The following is a 22,203-nucleotide window of genomic DNA, read 5'->3' as shown; positions in this document are numbered from 1 at the left end:
ACCTGGCCTGGGTACGTTCCGGGAGCAGCAGGGCCACAGGCGGTGAAAGGACGTCTTTAGAGTCGGACACCACCAGGATGAAAGTGGACAACATGCGCTGCCAGTGCCAGCAGAGTGACCCTGAGGGTCTCCCCGTGGCTCTTCCCGCCCCAGGCCCCTGGGAAATTAACTCCCGGACGCTGTGCCATGGTTTCCCAGTCTCTACATAAAGAGAATATTTGCCCTAGACCCGGAGGACAGCAAAAGGCCCGGGGTCAAAAGATGCGCAAGGGACCAAAGTCAACAGTCTTTCATCCGGGAGTCGTAAGTCAAGGTGGGTCCCTAGCGTTTTCCTTTCCTTCGTTTAAAGCAGCGGTTCTCAACCTGTGGGTCTCGACCCCTTTGGGGTCGAATGACCCTTTCACAGAGGTCACCGAAGACCATTGGAAAACACATATTTGCAATGGTCTTAAGAACCGAGACACCATTACAAGGATCTATAGATAACCTCCTCTCTGGGGGATGGACAACAGGAAAGGGGGTGAAGGGAGATGTCGGACAGGGCAAGATATGACAAAATAATAATTTAACAAATTATCAAGGGCTCATGAGGGAGGGGTTATGGGGAGGGAAGGGGAAAATGAGGAGCTGATGCCAGGGGCTTAAGTGGCGAATGGATGTTTTGAGAATGATGAGGGCAATGAATGTACAAATGTGCTTTACACAATTGATGTATGTATTGATTGTGATAAGAGTTGTATGAGCCCCGAATAAAACTATTAAAAAATAAAAAGAACTGAGACACCTCTCCTCTATCAATAGGCTCCAGGCGGTCTGCAAACATGCGCAGATACACCCACCTACGAATACCCGGTGTGAAGACTGCTACCCATTCTACACCATGCTCCAAGACAACATTTCACTTATTTGTCATTAGAAATACATATTTCACAATATATCATTACATGATGTTTTTGTGTTGAATCACTATGCTTTATGTTCAATTTATAACAATGAAAATAGATCCCGCATATCAGCTTATTTACACTACCATTCATAACAGTAGCAAAATTAGTTATGAAGCAGCAACAAAAATAATGTTATGGCTGGGGGTCACCACCACATGAAGAACTGTATTAAAAGGTCGGCGCAGCCTCAGGAAGGTCGAGAACCACTGATTTAAAAGAAGAATGAAAGCGGCGTGGAAAGGGCTCTTTTCATCAGATGGCATGCTTCGGTGCCTTCTGCGGGACAGTCACTGTCCACCTTTCTCTCCTGCCGGCCAGGTGCTCCCTTAAGAAAAGAGCTCCACCATGGGGACATGGGCCAGCGGTGGCCCTACTCCGCCATATGAATTGTGATGCCTGGGTGGTGAGATACCTTGCCTTCGCCTCTGTGGCCACGAGAGAGCTGCAGAGTATTCCGTTGTTGGCGGAGAGCAATGGTGTTGGGTGTGCTGGCCTTCAGATGCCCAGGAGAGGAGGTAGGGGTTGGGGTGGGTGTTCTTTATTCAAGACTGATAGGAGGGGTGATGTTAAGCATGAGAAACACCTAAGTCCAAGAGAAGACTTTCAAATTCCCATCCTGCCTGCATATTTAAATTCAGGAAGGATTACATTTTCACAGTGGGGCGAGATGTCTACTTGAGCGAGGTACAGAGGACATGGGGTGGGGGGAGAGACCTGCCTCCTTTTCCCACAATGTCTGATCATTCCCAATAAGATCCACCCTCTCGGGGGGGCTCCTCCAGACTTTCTCCAAGGTCCCTCACCCTCCCCTGGCCCTAACCTGGTCTCCTCTGGGGTTCTTAGCTCTGCTCTACCTTCTGGGTAGAAGGCAAAGATGGGGTCAGGTTCTATCCCAAAGGTTAAAGAAGTGAGTGCCCCTCCAAAGTTATAATGAAGTGCTAATCACTGAACCTATAAACAGGCCCCAGGCTGGGAAAGCCAAGTTTTCTTTTCTTATGTTACTTAGAGCAGTCAGGTGGGTTCTGCACCTTTTCCTTCTCATGGGAGCCGCTGGGGCAACCACCACAGGGGAAGATCCCAGATGACCATGTGCCTAACCTAGAAGCAGCCAAGGAACCAAGAGGAGGTTCTTCCCACAGAGAGAGAGCCTCGCCCGCCCAAGACCTGCATTTGCACTCCTGGCCTCCACCTCATGGCATAGTGGTTCCGCATGGTGGACAGTTCAAAACCACCAACGGCTCTGAAGGACAAAGCTGAGACTTTCTACTCCTATAAAGAGTTACAGTCTTGGAAACCCACAGGGACAGTTCTACCCTGTCCAATAGGGTGGCTCCGGGTCAGAACTGGATACTGAGCCATCAATTCTTGTTCTTTATTTTATTAAAAAATTTTTCATTCTTGCTCTTTAAAGGCACCCATGTTCTTTAAAGGCACCCATGGGCGGTGGTTTTTGTTTACAGCAACACTTGATAGCGACAATAGTAGTTCATGTGGCAATGGCTGGACTTGAAGTGGCACACAAAGAAGCCATACAAGGGGCAGCCTGACTGCCGGCATGAGAAACTACATGTAGCGTTTGCTCACTGCTCGGGAGGGTCTTGCATGGAAGGAAGCCCCACGTATGAGTGGCCTCGAGACAATTCCATGCGAGGTCAGTATTCCCCCAGGTGCACAAAAATCAGAGGGCCTCCTCCCAAGAGATCAGGCCCTTCACTGTAGGGCAATACTGGTGTTGGTGGAATCCAGAGTCTTAGTCTTAATTACATTTCTAAAGCCTATGGGGGCAGGGCAGGGAGCTCACACCAGGAGGCTGGGAGGGAGAGGAGAGAGGAGGCACCTCAAGGCACTGAGTCAAGGAGTGAACAAGGAATCAGTTGATTGGTTGGAAAGTTGCTCTTCCAATATAAACTCTGTCTTCTAATTTTCACAAATTGAAAATGATTCAGCCAAGGATAGGCAAATCAATGATCGGTTTACAGTAAGGTTTGCTGAAAGGAGACTATATATGATGTACAATTTGTTTTCCACTCACTGGGTACCCTCTCGTCACACTCAGTGATGGATCTTAGACCATTTTCTTTTCTACTCAATTCTTTTCAAGTAAAAAAAACAATCACTTTTTATGGCTGTGCTGTGTGTGTGTGCGTGTGTGTGTCTGCACGCACACGCGCACATGTTTACATCCCTGGATGTAACAACAAACAGTGTTGAGCTTGATTACTAGCTGAAAGGTGGGCCGTTCAAATCTGCCCAGTGACACCATGGAAGAAAGGTCTGACGACATACTTCTGTACGAAGCAGTCATTGAAAGCGAGCGCCGTGGAGTACAATTCTACTTTGGAACGGCAGGCTCTCTAAGAGTAGGCATCAATGACAACAAATGGTTTAGTTGGTTTGTTTTGAGTGTTTGTCTCTCGTCATATATTTAATTAATTCCCATTGATGGACCTTCTGGTCATCTCCATTCTTTATTTGTGGTTGCTGTTCACAACGCACATTCTTCCATACTGTGAGTTTATGTATCCTTACGAGAGATTTCTAGAAATAGAACTCACGGGTCAAAGGGCTCATGCTTTCTAAATGTCTGGTGAATACTATGCATTGACCTTCCAAAGCTTAGACCCAATTCTCCTGTACTGGAAGGGCCCCATCCACTTCTTATCCACTTCTGCTTTCTTATTCTGGGAGACTCGAGCCCTGGGCAGTTTGACCCCCTCAGCCCACATACCAGGGATTGGCAACAAGTTCTCCAGAGACTCACGCAACTCAAACCCATTGCCATCAAGTCGATTCCCATGCAGAGACAGGCTAGACACAACTCCTTTGAGTTTCTGAGACTACATCTCTTTTTTTAAATCATTTTATTGGGGGCTTACACAGCTCTTATCAAAATCCCTATGTCCATCCATGTGTCAAGCACATTTGTACATTTCTTGCCATATCATTTTCTTCCTACTTAGAGCTCTCGGTATCAGCTCATTTCCCCCCCTTCCTCCCTCACGAACCCCTGGTGATTTATAAATGATTTTTTTTTTCATGTCTTACACTAACAGATGGCTCCCTTCGCCCACTTTTCTGTTGTCCATCCCCCCCGGGGGGGGTATATGTAAATCATTGTGATCGGTTCATCCTTCATCCCACCACCTTCCCCTTCCCCTCCTGGTATCGCTACTCTCATTATTGGTCCTGAGGTGGTTATCTGTCCTGGATTCCGTGTTTCCAGTTCCTATCTGTCTAGCCAGATTTGTATGGTAGAACTGAGATAATGAGAGTGGTGGGGAAGAAGCATTAAAGAACTAGATCAAAGTTGTATGTTTCATCAGTGCCATACTGCATCCTTACTGGCTAGTATCTTCCTTGTGACCCTTCTGTAAAGGGATGTTCAATTGTCTACAGATGGGTTTTGGGTCTCCACTCCACACTCCCCCTCATTCACATTGATATGATTTTCTGTTCTGGGACTTTGATGCGTGATACCTGATCCCATTAACACCTCGTGATCACACAAGCTGGTGTGCTTCTTCCATGTGGGCTTTGTTGCTTCTCGGCTAGATGGCCGCTTGTTTACCTTCAAGCTTTAAAGACCCCAGACGGTATATCTTTTGATAGCTGGACACTATCAGCTTTCCTCACCATATTTGCTATGCACCCATATCTTCAGCGATCATGTCTGGAAGGTGAGCATCACAGAATGCCAGGTTATTATAACAAAGTGTTCTTGCGTTGAAGGAGTACTTGAGTAGAGGTCTAATGTCTGTCTGCTACCTTGATAATTAATATATAAATATATGTACATAGATCGATTTCCCTATCATTATATATAAATACATTTATGTATGTACATGCCTGTATTTAGACCTCTATAAATAACCTGTGCCTCCTATTTCTTTCCTCTATTTCCTTTTACTCTCCTCTTGTCCCACTGTCTTGTTCAGCCTTCATTCGGGTTTCAGTAATTCCTCTCGGTTGCATTGCCCTGGATCAAGTCCTACCAGGCCTCCCACACCCTCCTCATTGATTTTGAAATCACTTGTTGTTCTCTTGTCCCTGGGTTTGTTAAAACCCACATCCTGTTCCCTGCCTCCCCTTCTGCATGTCTTCTCCCCCGCCCATGCCCCCCTAACCATTAGTCCCATTGTTTCTCCCTTGGATTGTTTACCCTGCCTATCTTATCTAGATAGGCATGCAGAGACAATAATAAGCACAAAAACAAGACAGAGCAAACAAAACAAAAGAAAACAACAACAACAAAACTAAGGACCCAAAAATAAGAAACACCTATAAATAGTTCCAGGTCTGTTTGCTGCTCTTTAGGAGCGGTTTCTGGTAGAGTCTGCTGGGGTGCCACACCCTGGCCCCAAAGCCTATTATTGGTATTCCCAGGGATTTCATTGCTTTGTTCCCCTTGCTGCTCTGTAGCACGCCCTTAGTGTTTCGCCCTGGTGTGACAGGGTCAGATCAGGCATAATTCCCACACTGTGCCTCCAGTGTTGTCCCTCCTAGAGATATGGGTCAATGAGGGATGTCATGTCTTGTAGTGGGGCTGGCCCTATGGTCCGCTCTGTGCATTGGCTGCTCTGAGCATGAATATCATCCTCCGGGTTTGGTGGGCCAGGATGTGTTCCACTCTCTCTCCTTACCTCTTCGTTTGCTCCTGTGTGCTCTGGTCAGACCTGCCCCGCTCCCTTAGCTGTCGCTTCACTGCTCACCACTGTAGTGCATTCTTCTGGGAGGGAAGGGGGAGGTGTCCAAGTAGTTGGGTTTGGGGCCACCCTGCAGATGTCTCCATTGGTTCCCTGCTTCATGGTGGTATGTTGCCTTCATGACTTAGAGCATAACCTCATTTTTCTCCTATGGAGCAGCTGCTTGGTTTGAACCACTTGTGGCTAGCAACAAGTGTGTAGCAACTATGCCACCAGGGCTCCTTCCAGGGACTCTGGTCACCCCCAGGAAATGCTAACAACCTTGAGTTCCATGCAAAAAGTTCGACTAAAACCTACTAATGGAATAGAAATGAAACCACAGCACTGAGCTGTCCAGTGGTTTTGACTCAGCAGAACCTACAGGGAGGAGTAGAACCGTCCCTCAGGGTGTGTAAGGCTAGAAACCCTCCTGTAAGCAGACCATCACATCTTTCTCCTGAAGAGCAGCTGGTGGATTCAAATACATGATAGACTTCGCCAATATTTTTTAAAGCTCTTATTCCTGATTTAGTGGTTATGGGTTGCAAATCGATTCTGACTCACAGCAACGCTAGAGGGGCGAGTTGAATGGAACCTGTGGGTCTTTAAGACTAACTCTACATGTGAAAGTTAGGTTTATGGTGCCAACCTGACCAATAGGAACAAGTGGGATCAATCAGGTCACAGTTTGATTGGAGGGCTAAGAGATAAATTGCTCTGAAAGACCCCCCATCCCCCTACCGCCCCCCCCCCACCTGCCCCCATCTCTCTTGATCAGAAGATGCTGGAGCGTGCTGCTGCTTTAGCTAGTTCTCTATCTCAACCTGTGAGCTGCAGTACCGGCACCCCAGGCCAACCTCTGGATCTTGTCACCAGAGCTTGAGGCTCCCTCCTTCGAGACCTGCCACATACATCACTTGAGTTTCAGGCTGGTGGAGCCTGTGGCATTGCTTGAGTTCAATTTCCCATCCTGGGTCGGCTTCACTTCACTAAGCTCCAGAGCTACTGACTATTGGTGACCCACCCTGCTGCTTGCCTTGCCTGAGAGAGGACTCTGCTATCTGCTTCCTTGACCTTGGACCCAGCAGCCCACGTGATCTGAAGGATTTCCAGTGTATTAACTGTTGAGTTGAACTGAACCCTCTGTACTGCTGCGTGGACTAATCAGCTGTTATATTCCTTCTTGTGGTATAAACCTATCTATCTATCTATCTATCTATCTATCTATAAAATTGTAAGTATCCTGGTTTTGTTTCTCTAGAAACCCCTAACACACTGTGGAAGCCCAGTCTTTCTCCTGCAGAACAGCTGGAGGTTTCAAACTGCTGACCTTGCAGTTAGCCACCCAATGTGTGTGTTACCATTGTGCCACAAGTGGCCCTGTCAGAAATGGGGAGGACAAGACCCCCAACCCCGCTCCAAAAGTAGGATGCCTTCTCAGGTGGGAATTGTGCATTTTAGAGAAGATAAAGACACAACCACTGAAAGGTGGGTACATTGTGTCCTGCATGGGATCTCCTGCCAAGGGGACCTAGCAGGATTGAGATCCAGCTTCTACCCTACTAATCCACCAGAAGGGAGGTCATTCTGTTGGCGTCCCCACAGAAGAAGTGCCTTCTACTTTGGCCAAAAAGTGCCACGTGGCCTTGCTGAGGATAGAGCCTCTCCTACAATACAGGCTGGTATGAAAGGTCCTGCTTTAAACGCCTGTGTCACATCTGGGCAGAGACAGTTACATTTCTTGGGCCCTGCTGCTTTGTGTCCTCTCGACGGGCCCTGGCTGCTCTGAGGCCCAGGCTCCTTATCACTGGCTCTCAGGCACTCCCTCGGCCATTCTGATTCACCACCTGCCGGTGCAGCTTGTCCATTCAGAGCCAAGCCTCACTTCATCGGGACAGACTCAGAAACAGGCCCAGGAAATGACAAACAGCTTTTTGTTTGGGTTTTGTTGTTATTGTTTTGTTCTAAGTCCGTTCAGTGGTAGGTCTGAGGCGTCCTGGTAGCTAAGTGGTAACACGTTGGGCTGCTGACCACAAGGTCAGCAGATTGAAAACCACTAGCCGCTCTGTGCTTTCTACTCCCACAAAACCTTAAAATCCCAGAAACCCATAGGAGCCCTGCCTTTCACATGAACACAGATATGCAGTGGCAGTGGATGTGCCCACAGCAAACTGTCAGCGGGAGTGGCCTCTTTTTCCCGAACTTCACAAGGCACTCAGGCCCAGGGCTGGAGCAGATCCAACGTCAGTGGCCCGCTGCTCAGCCACAGGCAGCACATGAACACTGGCAGGCCAGGGTGCCCCGAGTAAATCTCTGCGGACAGAAGCACCAGGCACAGGAAAGGCAGCTTCGGCCTGGGCCTGAGCCTGAGCCCGAGCCTCGCCAACAATGGGACTGTTGGTTCTCAGATATGTGAGCAGCACAATAAATGCGCCTTGGCTCCCTGCACAGCCTGCCTTCTCCCACCTATGAAACGGGCTTTGCCCTCCCCTTCCTTCTCCACCTACCAGGGCTGGGGGAGGGGAGGAGAGGGGGAGGAAGAACCTGAGGAAGGGACGTGTGTTGGAAACCTGGTGTTAACTATAGCACAGACACTGGGTTGGTTGATGATTTTACAAAACCGTCAGTGGCCCATCCCCAGGGTGGTGCGGATTGGTGGATTAACAAAAACCTAGCCAGACAATCCTGTTTCCTGGGACTTCTCTGCCACAGAGAGCGACGGCCAGCCACTCCACTGAGGGTGCTTTCCTGAGAGTCGGGGGCTGCTGGGGGCCGGCTTGCCTGCCCAAGGAGAGGGGGCAGGAGACACAGAACCCTCACCACCACGCTGGACCCCCTGGTTTTACCCTAACAAGTTCCCCCGTAGTGCCCAGCGGCTGGTCAGGGCCACACTGGAAGTGCATTTCTAGAATGCTGACCAGTTCTGGGACGACCAGCCACACATGGTCATCGAGCACTTGCAATGTGGCTGGTCCAAATTTAGATGTGCTGAAGGTGTGAAATTCAAAGACATCTCCTAAACAGAAGCCCAGTGATTGCTGATCTATCAGCAGAAGCAGAATACATTAAAATTCATGTCACCTGTTTCTTGTTCCCTTTTCCAAGGTGGCTACCAGAAACAAATAAACAAAATGTAATAGCACCCGTGGCTTGCATTCTATTTTCACTGGACCACACTTCTTTGTGGCTCTGGGCCCACGTTATTCCTCAGCCTGCCGTGTTTTCGAATCTGTACACAGTGGATCCTAGCTGCGTACCGACACCCGCGAGCTAACCAACAGAATGTCACAAGCAAATTCCGGGCTGACATGAACCAAGTGAGATGAGCCTGGACGACTGGTCAAGAGCGTCTGCAGAGTGACATCCGCCTGCACAGTCTAGAAAGGACGAAGTGGGGCCCAGCCAGCATGCCCTTGGTGGCCGTGGGACAGGCCACGTCAACTCTGCATCAGTGCCGCGTGAGAGTGCTTCTCCTACCAGCCCGAGGCACATCTTAGCACCCAGGACCTCCCTCCCAAAGAGGTTCCCTTAAAGCCAGGGACCTGGGCACTCACTGGGCCCTGGATCGGGCCACGTCGCCGCAGCATAATCACAAATTAGTGTCGGCTAAGCCAACAATCTTTCTGCAGGAGCATTACACAACCACCATCACCTAGAGGGCGGGCAAGTTTGAGCTCAGCCTCTTCGGAGTCCATTTTTAATGAAGTGGCCCTTTCCCAGGTACGAGTCTCCAGGAAGAAGTGCACTCAGGCTAAGGCTGAGAGAGGGTCCACAGTCCACTTCCTTCTCCGTCGGGACACTGGACTGTGGATGTGGTTTCCTTACTGTATACCATGATGCAGCTGAGCCTCAGGCTCTGATGAGGAAAGGCATTCAACCTGGGCCGGTTCCCACCTGCTGCTGCTGGCTATGGTCCTCAAAGGCAAGAGGTACTCGGCTAAAGGGCCGTTCGGCTGGACACATGGACACACGCCGCTGTGAGCGCAGACTCCCGGTAAAATCAGCTACAAGGCAAAGGAGCCAGGACCCAGCTCCGTCCTCCCCGCCGCTCCCACCACAGGCCCAGCCAAGCTCCCCACCACTGACCAGGTTTTACTTCCAGCAGGCGCAGCTTTGGGTCCTCAGGCGGGTGCAATCGTCTCTTCTTGCGCCAGCAGCGAGCGGGGTACGTGTACAGCTGGCCGGGGGCAAGGCCTGCAGACAGAAACAGTGTGAAAGTTAAAGGCTCCAGGCTGGAAGGGCCCTTGGAAACTACCCTGTCCCGCTCTGTCACTCACAGGAAGGGACTGCCACCTAGGGAGGTGGCCTTGTCAAGGTCACATAACTGGTTGATGAATGGAGGTCAGCGGACCCCAGGACCCTTCTGTCTGCTCCACCATGCTGTCCCAGCAGGTCCCTGCCCAAAAGAACCATCTGTCTTTACCAAACCTGATCTGCTCTCCTGGCTTGGCGGAAATGTTAGGGGCCATCAAACCAGAAGAGGAGCCTTTCAGAGTTCACATCTCTACCATATCTCCCAGGGCAATGGGGCTCCAGCAACTGGCCCTCTATCTAGGTCCAAAATCATCTCCCTATGCCTGCCCTAAGGACGTCCTAAACTGAGAAATGTTTCAAGAAAATGCATCAAGGAATTGATTCTCCACTTACAGGGCTGCGGACAGCATGCTGAAGTGGGCTCCGGGAGCCAGGCTCCATGTGCCTGCAGGGCTCGCACGGCTGCACACTCCACCCACCTGCTTCCCAGGAAAGTCACCTTTGGCGTCTGACTTTTGATCCCAAAGTTGCACACCAACATCATTTCTCATGCCAAGCACCCCCATGAGGAGACTTTGTGCTAATCAGATATCACACTAAGGCAGTGGTTCTCCACCTTCCTCATGCTGCGACTTCTTCACAGTTCCTCATGTGGTGGTGACCCCCAACTATCATATTATTTTCACTGCTACTTCATCACTGTCATTTTGCTACTGTGAAGAATCAGGCGACCCCTGGGATAGGGTTGCTCGATCCCCCAAAGGGGTCACGACCCACAAAGTGAGAACCGCTGCTCTAGGGACACTGTAGCAGAGTGGCGGCTAGAGTCCTTGGAGGTACGTGGGCTCCTCATGGGACCAGGGTTGATTCCCAAAGAAGAGGGTGGACAATCGAGATGCCAGGGGGAAGAGGAAGGTGCTGAAGCAAGATGATTAGCGGTCTAAAAAGACTGTTTTCTGTACCCCAACATAACCGACCAGGCCAATGCACCACGCCCAGCCAGAATGAAAAGTCTGGAGGGCAGGGGTGTTGAATGCTTGCTCCTATCAAAACCCCCAGAACTAAACTAAATATTCGTAGGAGCAGTGTGTGATGAACAAATAGTGTGTGCTCCGGTTGGGCTTTCACGCGACAACTCTGTCCTCTGTAGGTAGATGTGACAACGGGCAGCTGACATGAGTGCCACTGCCTAGAGGACCATGGAGTTTAGAAAGTATCGGGACCCCACTGCAACCTGCTGTTTGGGGACCTTCCAAAGACGGAAAGTGGCTTCATTTTGTGCCATTCACAGAGAAAGCTTCGTTTGGTTGCTGTAATATCCAGTCATTTGTATCAGTCACCCCTACCCATTCACTGGGCTCGGGGCCACACCAGGGGCACCCACCCCAACACTGAAGAACCCAAAATGTCCTGGTCTCCCTATGTACTAAGTATCTTTTAAAAAATAACAGTTCTTATTGGAAATTATGGGGGTTACATTTCAGGTCCTCAACTTTGTATTCAACAGTTTAAACTGCAAATTAATTCCCCCCCCCCCCGCCTCTCTCCACCCCAAGTAGTTTACGCTCCATCCACTCCGTGATTTCTCTTCCCCATCTTTGAACTGCCAGCTTCTGATTCACAAGATAACACATGTCAACGGTCTAGTCCACGTCACTCCGCCACCTGGTCTCTCCCACTGGACAGTTTCTTTTTGGTATGAAAAGTCTTTATCTTGCTGTTTTCTTAAATCACAGTTGCTCCTACAGGAGTGGTTCTCAACCTGTGGGTCGCAACCCCTTTGGGTGTCAAACGGCCCTTTCACAGGGGTCGCCCGATTCATCACAGTAGCAAAATGACTGATGAAGTAGCAACGAAAATAATGTTATGGTGGGGAGGGGTCACCACAACATGAGGAACTGTATGAAAGGGTCACGGCACTAGGAAAGTTGAGAACCACTGTCCCGGAGGGTGAGAGACTATTAAGAAGTACGGCATTCAGGTACTCCTCCCTTAGATTCTTAGAAACCATCGAATGGGATGGAGACCACGGGCTCTGCTCACCCCTCCGGTATTGTGACAGTCACTGGGGTTCTCAAGAGTTAATGGACTTGTTGGTTCTAAGAGTCATCCGAGTGCTTGATTTTGTGGATTACGTCATGGGCTTCTACACTCTGAGCTGCTTGAGCTGTGAGGGCCAGTCCTGTGGCTATTTAAAAAAAAAACCTGAGTGAGGCAAATAAAATAGATATTGCTTTCTCTCCTAAAGAAGGTCCAGTTCTGACCGTTCTTCGAAGGAAAGCTTTACGGGGCTTAACCCACGGTTTCTGCTCTGGTTCCTTCGGATCCACGCCACCCCTGGGCCTGTCATTCCTCAGTGGATGCACAGACTCGGGTTCCTTCCAGATGTTCGGGCAGTCTTGGAGACTGGTGTCCCCAGGACCCCAGAGATGGCCAAAACAAGGGTGGCTTGCAACTCCCAGAACTGGTCCCACCACTGGCCAATCAAACTTAGTTTGGGTTAGTGGGTCTTCCCCTGTGTGCAAACCAAAAGCATATCTTGGGCCAACTGGCCAAAGGCTGCTGAAAATGACCAACGCCCAGACTGTGCCAAGCCTGCCCAATCAGGAGGGAGAGGAGGTGGGAGAACCAGTCCATTTGTGAAAGAACCTAAGAGCCACTGGATGGAGACCCACCAGCCAAGTACTGTTTGATGCCTTCTCTGAGGGGCGACACTGACTTAACGTCCTTCCCTCGGGAATCCCACAGGGTTCCATATACTTCCCCTCCCACAGGGGCTGTTCATTTTCTGCTTCCTGGCTACCCACTCCCCTGGTTTTAGAAGCTCCAAGGCAGAAAGAACTGCGTCTATCTCCAGCGTCCCAGCATGTAACCTGGTGCCTGGCACATCAAGAAACACTTATCAAATGAATTCAACCAGGGGAGAATTGGACACAGAAATGACTCATTGGCTCAGAGCCACACCGTCCACAAGGGGCCCTCCCTCTGGCCCATCACGACCGTCTTGGTGACTCAGGGTCCTGTCTTGACCCCTAAGCTGCTTTCTGGTAGTTCTATGCTGACCCAAAGCAGTGAGTAAGGAGGGACACATCCAATCGGCCCCCTCTGAAGGCGCGAGGGGCAGGAAGGAGAGCCTGCCAGCACTTGTTCAGACCACCACCCTCCCAGAGACTCCGCCCGCCTCATATCACTGCTCCATGGCACGGAGACGGCCTTGAGCACACCGCCTCCAGTTGGAGGTGAACTGTCTGGGGAGAGGCTTCAGGGGGCTAGATGTCTAGACATGGGGACTGTTGCTGTCTCATTCTTCACACTCCACAGTGGACTGAGGAAGCTCCTGGTCAGAGGCAGCGCCCATGAGTCCCAGTGCCACCACTGAATGTCACCTTAGCAACACCACTGCATCTTCCTAGACCTGTTTCCCACCTCTAAGTTACAAGCCATGCTAACAAAGTCTGCTGTGGAGGGGCTGGCACCTAAATTAATACAGTCCAGAGGAAGCACTTTATAACCACCATGCCTTGAACCCGTTTCAGTTATTATCTGGTGTGCAGTCTCCCATGCTCGCTGGGCAATCCTGGCCCGGCCGCCCAGCGCCCCAGACTCTCCAGCCACGCAATCTGGTCATTTCACCACAAGGATGGAACTGCGCCTCTCTCTGGTGTCTGCTCTGACTCCACCTTATGCCAACAAGCATCTGGCCCCAAGAGCCCCTCTCAAGGTGCCCTGCCCCCTGCCGTGCCCTCCTCTCCAGGCACACAGGCACCTGGGTGCCTTTTCAGGGCCCGCACAGCCAGCCCCAGAGTCCCACTTACAGAGGGAAGAGCAGGCCTCGTGAGAATTGTGTTGTTTATCTCATTAGAACAGGAGGCACATAACTCAAAGCCCGGTGTGTGTGGCAGAGGGAGGCGGGGGAGGAGGAGGCAGAGGAGGAGGATGGTGTCACAGCTGCAGCAGGGGAAATTAACCTTGAGCGGTGAACCTGGGGCTAAGGAAGAATTTGGATAGGAGAGGCGAGGACGCAGACAAGAGGGGGGATGAGTCCTCCCGGGCAACCAAGGCCATAGCTGTGCTCCCCGCCCCATTCACAGAGCCCAATAAGCAAAGTGCTGCTTGTGACTTTGAGCTACAATTATCTCTCTCTCTCTCACACACACACACACACACACACACACACACACCCTTCACACACTGGCTGCACAGGAAATTTCAGCATCATGTGCGTAATGCCTCTCTGGTCAAAAGAAGAACCACTCACCGCCATCAGGTCCACGCTGACAGGTACAACTGCCCCCGTGAGTTTCTGAGACCCCTTCTCTTTACAGAAGTAGAAAACCCAGTCGTTCTCCCGAGGAGCGGCTGGTGTTTTCAAACAACTGACCTTGAATTCACAGACCAACTCCTAACCACTCCGACCCCTATTACAAGCTTGTTCTGTGCACCACCCAAGACCTGTCGTTGTATCCTGGGTGTTGTGAGCCTCCCTGGCAGACACAAGGTGAACAATGCAGAATACTAAGATGAAATGAATAGAAAAGAGAGGGAAGGGTGATAAGAGATAGGAAGGAGCCAGGTTTAAAATGGGGAACAAATGAACCGGAGTGGCTCCCTCGTTCATCCCCCACCCAGAGAAGCGTTCCCCCTGCAACATCAGAGACTGGGTGGGAAGTCACCGTTTGATTCCTCCCAGAGACAGAAAACTCACTACTTCACAAGGCACATAATAGCTCCGCTGTTGGCCAACTCTTGTTGTGAAAAAGAGCTTCATCTCTATTCTTGTTTTGAATCTAAATAGACCTTCCTGGAGCATATGCAAATTTGCCTCTCCTCTGTCCCAACACTGACCAAGCATCAGCTGCATGCCAAGCCTGCACCCCATTTATTCACGGGAGTCTCCCAGAGAGCCAGGAAAGAAACCAAGGCAGGAGAAAGGAATGGGAGGTGGAGTAGAGAGACAGGGACGACCCTGCTCAGACTACAGTGACCAGTGCAAAGCCTTCCCATTGAGACCCTGCACGCTGCCTCCTTCATCGTCTGCCGCTGCCCACCTCGTGCTGCACAGGGCTCCAAGCCATCACTGTCATTTAAAGGGCTCCAGCCTGTCTTCACTCCGACCATGTGTCACCATTAGGGCCCTTACCTACCAGCTCACATATGGCATGGGTCAGGGAAGTCTTTACCACGACTGGGCATCACAGCAGTGCGTACTGAAAAGGATGGTTGCTAAGGCCATGGCCCAATCCTACCAGACCAGACTCTCCAAGGAACCGCCAAGGGGTTATGGTTTACTAAGCCCCCCACACATCAGGAACTTGGTATGAGATCCAGTCTTCCGTCTGGTCCTATTTTCAAGGCCCAGCGCACAGCAGGTCTTCGCTCAAAGTGTGGTGGTCGAAATCAACTCTACCGAGAGCTGGAGGCATAGCTCATACACGCGAGGGAAGGCTTGAAGAGCAGGCAAGATGCATTTCAAGGCACTTTACCAAGCCATTTCCCTGGTCTCTGCTCTCCTCTCTCCCTTTTGGCACACGAGAGCATCCCTAACTGCTATGAAGCCATCCTAGGCCGCTTGGGCTTTAGCTTCCCCAAAAGACTGGCGTCCTGGGCACTTGGCACCCCACCCCACTCCACAGCATTCATCACGGCTCTCTGCCTGCTTCCCTCCCAATCCTTTGACCGACCGACCGCGCGCGCGCCTTTCTCTCTTCCCACCCTACCCCTAACATTAACCCACCACTCCACTCTCTCTTTCCCTCCCCCTCTCTCTCCCCCAGCCCATCTCTCTTTAAGTTTCGGTCCAGGTACACTGCCAAAAGGGACCAAAAGCCCAGAATACGGTCTGCCTGCTCTGCTTCAGGGATTCCCAAGCCCCTCACTGGTTCCATCTCAATAGAAAGCTGATACATAAACAATAGTGAACAACTACCGGGCTGACTCTACATTGGAGCGGCTCTGTACCGGGCTGACAATACTGGACTAGCACCTTACACTCACTGGTATCTCATCTCCTCGTGCCAACAGCCCTATGAGACTTTCAGAGAATCAGGATGGAAAGGCTGACACAGTGACTAAGTAACCAGCTCAAGGCCATACAGCTCATTGGGGAAAGAATAAGCTGGGAGGCCCAATCCCACCTAACTCCCCACCAAGCCATCCAAATCGCACTCACTAGAAACCCAGGGTCCTGCCCAGAGGAGGAAGCAGCTCGCCATGCCAAATCCATCAGCAGAGCCTCTAGCCTCAACCTGTGGGTCTCGACCCCTTTGGGCAGGGGTCCTCAAACTACATGCGGCCCGCCGGGTGTTTTTGCCCCATTTGTTTTTTTACTTCAAAATAAGCTATGTGCAGTGTGCATACGAATTTGTTCATAGTTTTTTTTTTTAACTATATTCCAGCCCTCCAACGGGTTTGAGGGACAGTGAACTGGCCTCTGTTTAAAAAGTTTGAGGACCCCTGCCTTTGGGGACCGAAGGACCTTTCACAGGGGTCGGCCAATTCTTAACAGTAGCAAAATGAGAGTTATGAAGTAGCAACGAAAATAACTTTATGGTTGTGGGGTCGCCACCACATGAAGAACTGTAGCATGGAGAAGGTTGAGAACCGCTGTTCTAGCCCATCTACACTCACCCCCCTCACCAAAGCACTTCGGATGGGATTCATTTTCCCGCTCCTGGCACATCTCCACCTGGGAAGCTAAAAACAGTGTGATAAGGACTATCCCAAGTGGGCAGGAGGAGAAATACCGCTAAGACATGCTTTCTAAATTCCTCAGAAGAATTTTTTTTGTAAGAATAATAGGACTGTCATGTAGGGAAGAGACTTAACAGATTATTGTGTCTAACCTTTACCTGAGGCACCCTCGACAAGACTCCTGACAAATGGGCCAACTCCTCTTCGGCTGCACTAATTCCACGCTTCGCCCCGCCGGGAAGCAGTCTGCCTACCATGCTCAGGCACCGCTGAGGGGAGTGCAAAACGGTGCAGCGATGTAGAGGTTGGATTTGGAGTCTCTAGCAAACGACAAGGAGCCTTGGTGGTATACTGGGTAAATGAGTTGGCCTGCTAACCACAAGGTCAGCAGTTCAAAACCATTAGTGGCTCTGTAGGACAAAGATGAGGCTTTCTACCCTGGAAAAGAGTTACCATCTCGGCAAACACATAGGGCCATGTCCATTCTACTTGTCCTGTAGGATCGCTTGGAGTCCAAATCGACTCGGTGGCAGTGAGAAATCACAACAGCGACATAAAAATGTATGAGATGTAAGTGTTGATGACATCGGGACATGACAATGAAGAACAATGATCCCTAAGATCCTGGGAACAAAGAATGATTGCCCCAGCAGCTCCCTTGAGACAGTTTCCAGAGAGCAGCCCAGGAGAAGGCCCAGGGGGCTCGAAGTGCGCTTCCTGGGTCTGGGAGAGAGAAAGAGAGACTGAGACTGGAGAGGTCAGGGTGCAGAGAAACTGCATGCCAGCATATTGTTTCAGAGAGAGAACGCTGCGGAGATTACAGAGGGCCTCCTCTGGTATTCAGCTGAGTACTGATCAGGACACACTTCTGAGTGAACAATCCAAGGATTAAAGGCAGTAATGCCTGGCGTTCACACTAGTCTGGGAATGCTCTGCCTTCAGTCAGCCTGGCAAACCTTATTGTTCCTGGTGGAATCGGCAGAGTATACAGAAGGGCCTTGTCTCAAGCCTAGCCTACCACTCCTCTAGCTCCACCTAACACATCTTAAGGAAGACCAGAAAGGAACGATTCTCTCCAAAGATAGCTGTGTCCCAGAATGAAGCTCAAAAATGAAGCTCATTTTAGTAAGGACAAAAATGATGTACAGCACCCAGAAAAGCAAAAGTAATAATGTTGTCATTTAATTCAAAACTACAAGGCATTTACAGTTAGAAAATAATCTATAATATAATCTATACTCTGAGCAAAGTTCATCGATGTAAACCAATGCAGAACGGTCACTGATATTAGAATTAGTACCCTGGATGCTAATCCAAGTTAGTCTTTTCAATCCCAGAGTATAAATAAATACTATATTTCTTATCTATTTTCAAATCGAAATCAAACTTGAAGGAATGGAAAACATCCTGACTGGAAGCAACAGCAGATGACACAGTGCTAAAGAAAAGATGAGTGGACTTGAAAAGCTAGCTAGAGGAACTATCCAAACTGAAATCCACACAGGAAAAATTTTTTAAAGAACTGAGTATCAGCGAGCTGTGGGACAATAGCAAACAGCCTAATAGATATGCAATCGGGGTTCCCAAAGGAGAAAGGGAAAGGATAAGACATTTGAAAAGCTCCACAAAACTCAACACCCCCCCCACACACACACGCACACACAGGATGAGAATTATACAGGACACATAATCAAGCTGCTCAAAACCTGTCATGAGAGCATTAAAAACAGCAAGAACAAAGAGACATGCTGCACAGAGGAACAAAGCTGGGAATGACAACAAATTTCTCAGCAAAACCAAGAACACAGTGGAGCAGTATAATTGGAGTTCTGAAAGAAAAATAGAACTGGTTAGCTTAATATCTTCCAAAGGCATGTTTTCACACACACAAAAGCTAAATGAATTCCTAACCAGGAGAGTGCATTCTGACGCCTATGGACCCTGTACAAGGTTCCCCAGGCTGGGAATGGCTATAGGAGCAGAGAGCCTGACCTTTCTCCCAAAAAGCCACGAGGGAGTTTGAACTGGGTACCTCATGGTTAGCAGTGCAGGGCTTCCCTAATAGGGTCACCCTGCTCTAAGACTACTACGCAAAAAGAAAATGATACCAGAGGTAGATCTGGATTTACATGAAGGGATAAAGAATTAGAAATTGTTTAGTGCCTGAGTAAATGCCTAAGATGTGAGGGGGCTGCAAAAAGTTTATGCCTAACATTTCACTGAATTCTTCCATAAACTATACCACTAAAATAAAATAGTATTTTTCATTAATTAAACAAATACAATAAAGTGCAATTATAAAAAAGTCTTTATCTAAAAGTAGACAAAGGTATAAATAGTAAACTGATGTCTAGATTTGACATGTGCTGCAAATACAGCCCAGAGCACAGAGGAAGACACAGAGTCTGTCAGCGTGTCATACTGAGGCGGCTCATGCATTGCGGTGATGTTGGAAAAACGCATTTCACGCACTGGCATTTCAGTAAGGTGGCCTATGGTGGACAGGTTTCGGCAAAGCTTCCAGAACAAGACTAGGAAGAAGGAAGAGGCAATCCGCTTCTGATTGCTGCTAAAAGCCTTATGAAGAGCAGGAACGTTGTCTGATACAGTGCCTCAAGATGAGCCCCTGTCAAGATTTACAATCTCTGAAACTCATTGGCAGTGGGATGTTGATTGGTTGGTTTAGTTATTGCTTATTTTATTTGTAACAATAATCACATTAACCGTCAATGGTCTTCACAGTCCGATTAATGGACAGCAAGTTATCAGATGACTTTAGAAAAGCAAGGCACTGCAGGCTACTTACACGCACACAATAGAGACCAGGACCCTGGGAAGGTGGCGCCAACATAGAGCCCTGACTAGAACTCACTCCCCTTGCGTGGCCCAGAGCTTGACAGTACATACAACTCAGGATGGGGGTATGGGGGTACAGGGTGAGAGGGAGGGGGTCAGGAGGAGTTAATGTCAAGGAGTTCAAGAAGGAAGAGAATGTTTTGAAACTGATTGTGGTAGCAATTATACAATACTGCTTGATATGACTGAACTATGGAACGATATGAATCTGTAGGTATTAGCTCCCAATAAAAGGAGGTTTGTACATGGGAAAAGGATGAAGTTATAAAAGGTGAAAAGTAAAAAGCTGGGAAAAGATACAGCCATTGGGGAAAAATTCAAGTCAACAAAATATTCTCTGATCACAATGGAATTAAATTAGAAATCATTAACAACAATGTCTCTGGGAAATCTCCCAAGTGGTTTAAAGCAAAGTAACGTAATTCTATATGGCCTACAGGTATAAGATGAAATCAACAGAGAAATTAGAAAGTATTTTGAACTGAATGTAAATTAAAACACAACATTAAAAATCCACAGCATGGCTAGCTCACCGCCAACAAGTCAATTTGATTCATAGCAGTCCTGGTTTCCAAGGCTACACATCTTGACAGAAACAGACAGCCTCAACTTAGTCCTGTAGAGTAGCTGGTGGTTTCGAACTGCTGGCTCATGGGCAGTAGCCCAACACATAACCTACTATGCCAACATGGCTAAACTAACCACCCACCTGATCTGACTCATAGAAACCCTGTAGAACCAGTTTCTGAAACTGTGTATCTTTATAGGGGCAGAAAGCCTCATCTTTCTCTCAAGGAATAGCTCCTAGGCTTGAAGTTCCTACCCTGCAGTTTAATAATCCACGGCTTACCCCCCTGTGCCTGCAGGCATCCTGAAGCATGGTAGAAGGAAATCTATATTAGAAAATAAAGGTCTTAAAGAAGTGACCTCAATTTCTATCTTAAAAATACAAACAAGGGCTTCAAAGAGTTCGTGGAAAAATTGAATTGGAAGATAACAGAATTTTTCCAGGAACGTTTTTAAGACACCCTCTTAATAAAAAGAAAAGTAAATTAAATCCAATGTGAGTAGAAGGTGAAAAAGAATGGTCAGAGCATAAAACTAAGAAATACAAAATAAGTTAAAAATGAGAACAGTAATTAAGCTAGAAGCTATTTCTTAGAGAAGACCAATGAAATTGGTAAGCCTCTAGCCAAGAAGATCAGGGGAAAAAGGAGGAAAAGATACAAATTATCAATAGAAGAAATGAAGCTACAGATTCTATAGTTACTAGAAGGACAACTGGGCAATACTGTCAACAAGCTTATACCACTCACTTTGAAATGCACAAAGTCTCTGTAAAACATAGCTACCAAAGCTCATTCGAAAAGAAATGAAATGAGCGGGATGTCCCTTATCTATTCAAGAAATTAAATTTTAGTTAAAAACCTTGCAACTAAGAAACCTCCAGGCTGGAAGGGCTTCTCTGGTGAATTACTCAAAACATGTCTAGAAAAAAACAAACAGTGCCAATTTTACATAAATTATTTCATAAAATTGGACAGGAGGGAATACTTCCCAACTCATCATAGGAAGGCAGCAGTACAAAGATGCACATTTTCAAGAACACCATCATAAATGTAGATGGAGAGAGTCAAACGGACTCCGACAACACAGAAGGTCGATGCGTCCTGGCAAAGGGAGGTCTATCCTTGGGATACAGTGGTAGTTTAACATTCAAAACTCACACAGCAACCTACCACAGAAAAGCCACACAAGCATCTCCACAGACAGAAAAATCAATCCACAAAATCTAACCTTGGTCCCAATTTGAAAAAAAATAAGAAAGAATTCTCAGACAAGAACTTGAAGAAGATCCTCAATCAGAGAAGGGGTGTACACCAAAAAAGCCTTCCGTTAGTGTCAAGTTCACACTGAAAGAATTCATGCTTTTCTCAAGAATTGGAACACAGACTGCCTACTCCCATGATGTCTGTTGAAGATGGTGTCAGACTCGGTTACTCCGGGTGGACTAGAGAAACAAATTCATAGCACTCTGAAGAGGGCCTGCCTAGCACTGGACTATAGACTTGAGCAGAACTGGGCTGGGCAACTTCTTGATGTCATGTGTTTCTCTTGTGTACAGATGAGTACAACTGGCCTGTTCTCTAGACAGCCCAGCCTATCACGAGCCCTGACTTAAGAAAGGATCATATGCTAATGGCAGCAGGTTCCTCACCAGAAACTGTGGCGTGCTGAAAGGACCGCCAACCCCAAATCCTATATCCAAGGAAAATGTTACTCGGGGGTGAGGGAGAAATCAGGATATTCTCAGCTAAAGGAAAATTAGGATAAGGATATTCTCAAGTAAAGGAAAGCAAAGAGAGGCTGTCACCTGCAGACCTCCACTATCAGAGTTCTTACATAAAGTAAACCAAGCGAATGATAAAATAAGGGAAGGTGGAGTCTCAGGAAAGAAGAGCAATGAAAACAGCAAAAAACTAAAAAAATATATTTTGTGCTTGAGTGTTGTAAACTATTTGATCATTGAAGCAAAAATTATAACACTGTAAATGTGTGTAGAGAAAATATTTACAGGAACAGTATTATCCATGGGGGAAGATAAAGGGGCATAAAAGGTGTAGAAAGGGGGTTGATGTTAACTATAAGGGGTAGACAAGGCTCACAGTTCTGCATCTTGTTTGTGATGGTGGTTTCGTGTCTACAAGGGTGACCAAATGGCATGTGGGTGGTAGGTACTATGACGCCTACCCACTGAGTCAACCCACAGCAAC

General features: G+C 48.4%; 1 protein-coding gene across 1 annotated transcript in view; it reads right to left on the bottom strand.

Annotated features, from left to right (window-relative positions):
- Positions 1–22,203, bottom strand: part of DPF3 (double PHD fingers 3) — a 210,744-nt gene that overhangs the window by 130,022 nt on the left and 58,519 nt on the right. Inside the window, exon 6 of the mRNA XM_075531690.1 lies at positions 9,716–9,823. Within this exon, the coding sequence (XP_075387805.1) occupies positions 9,716–9,823 (108 nt within the window). The remainder of the gene's footprint in view (positions 1–9,715; positions 9,824–22,203) is intronic.

Source organism: Tenrec ecaudatus, chromosome 14 (genome assembly GCF_050624435.1).
Source record: "Tenrec ecaudatus isolate mTenEca1 chromosome 14, mTenEca1.hap1, whole genome shotgun sequence".
NCBI lineage: Eukaryota > Metazoa > Chordata > Mammalia > Afrosoricida > Tenrecidae > Tenrec > Tenrec ecaudatus.
This window is presented reverse-complemented; position numbering and strand designations above follow the sequence as displayed.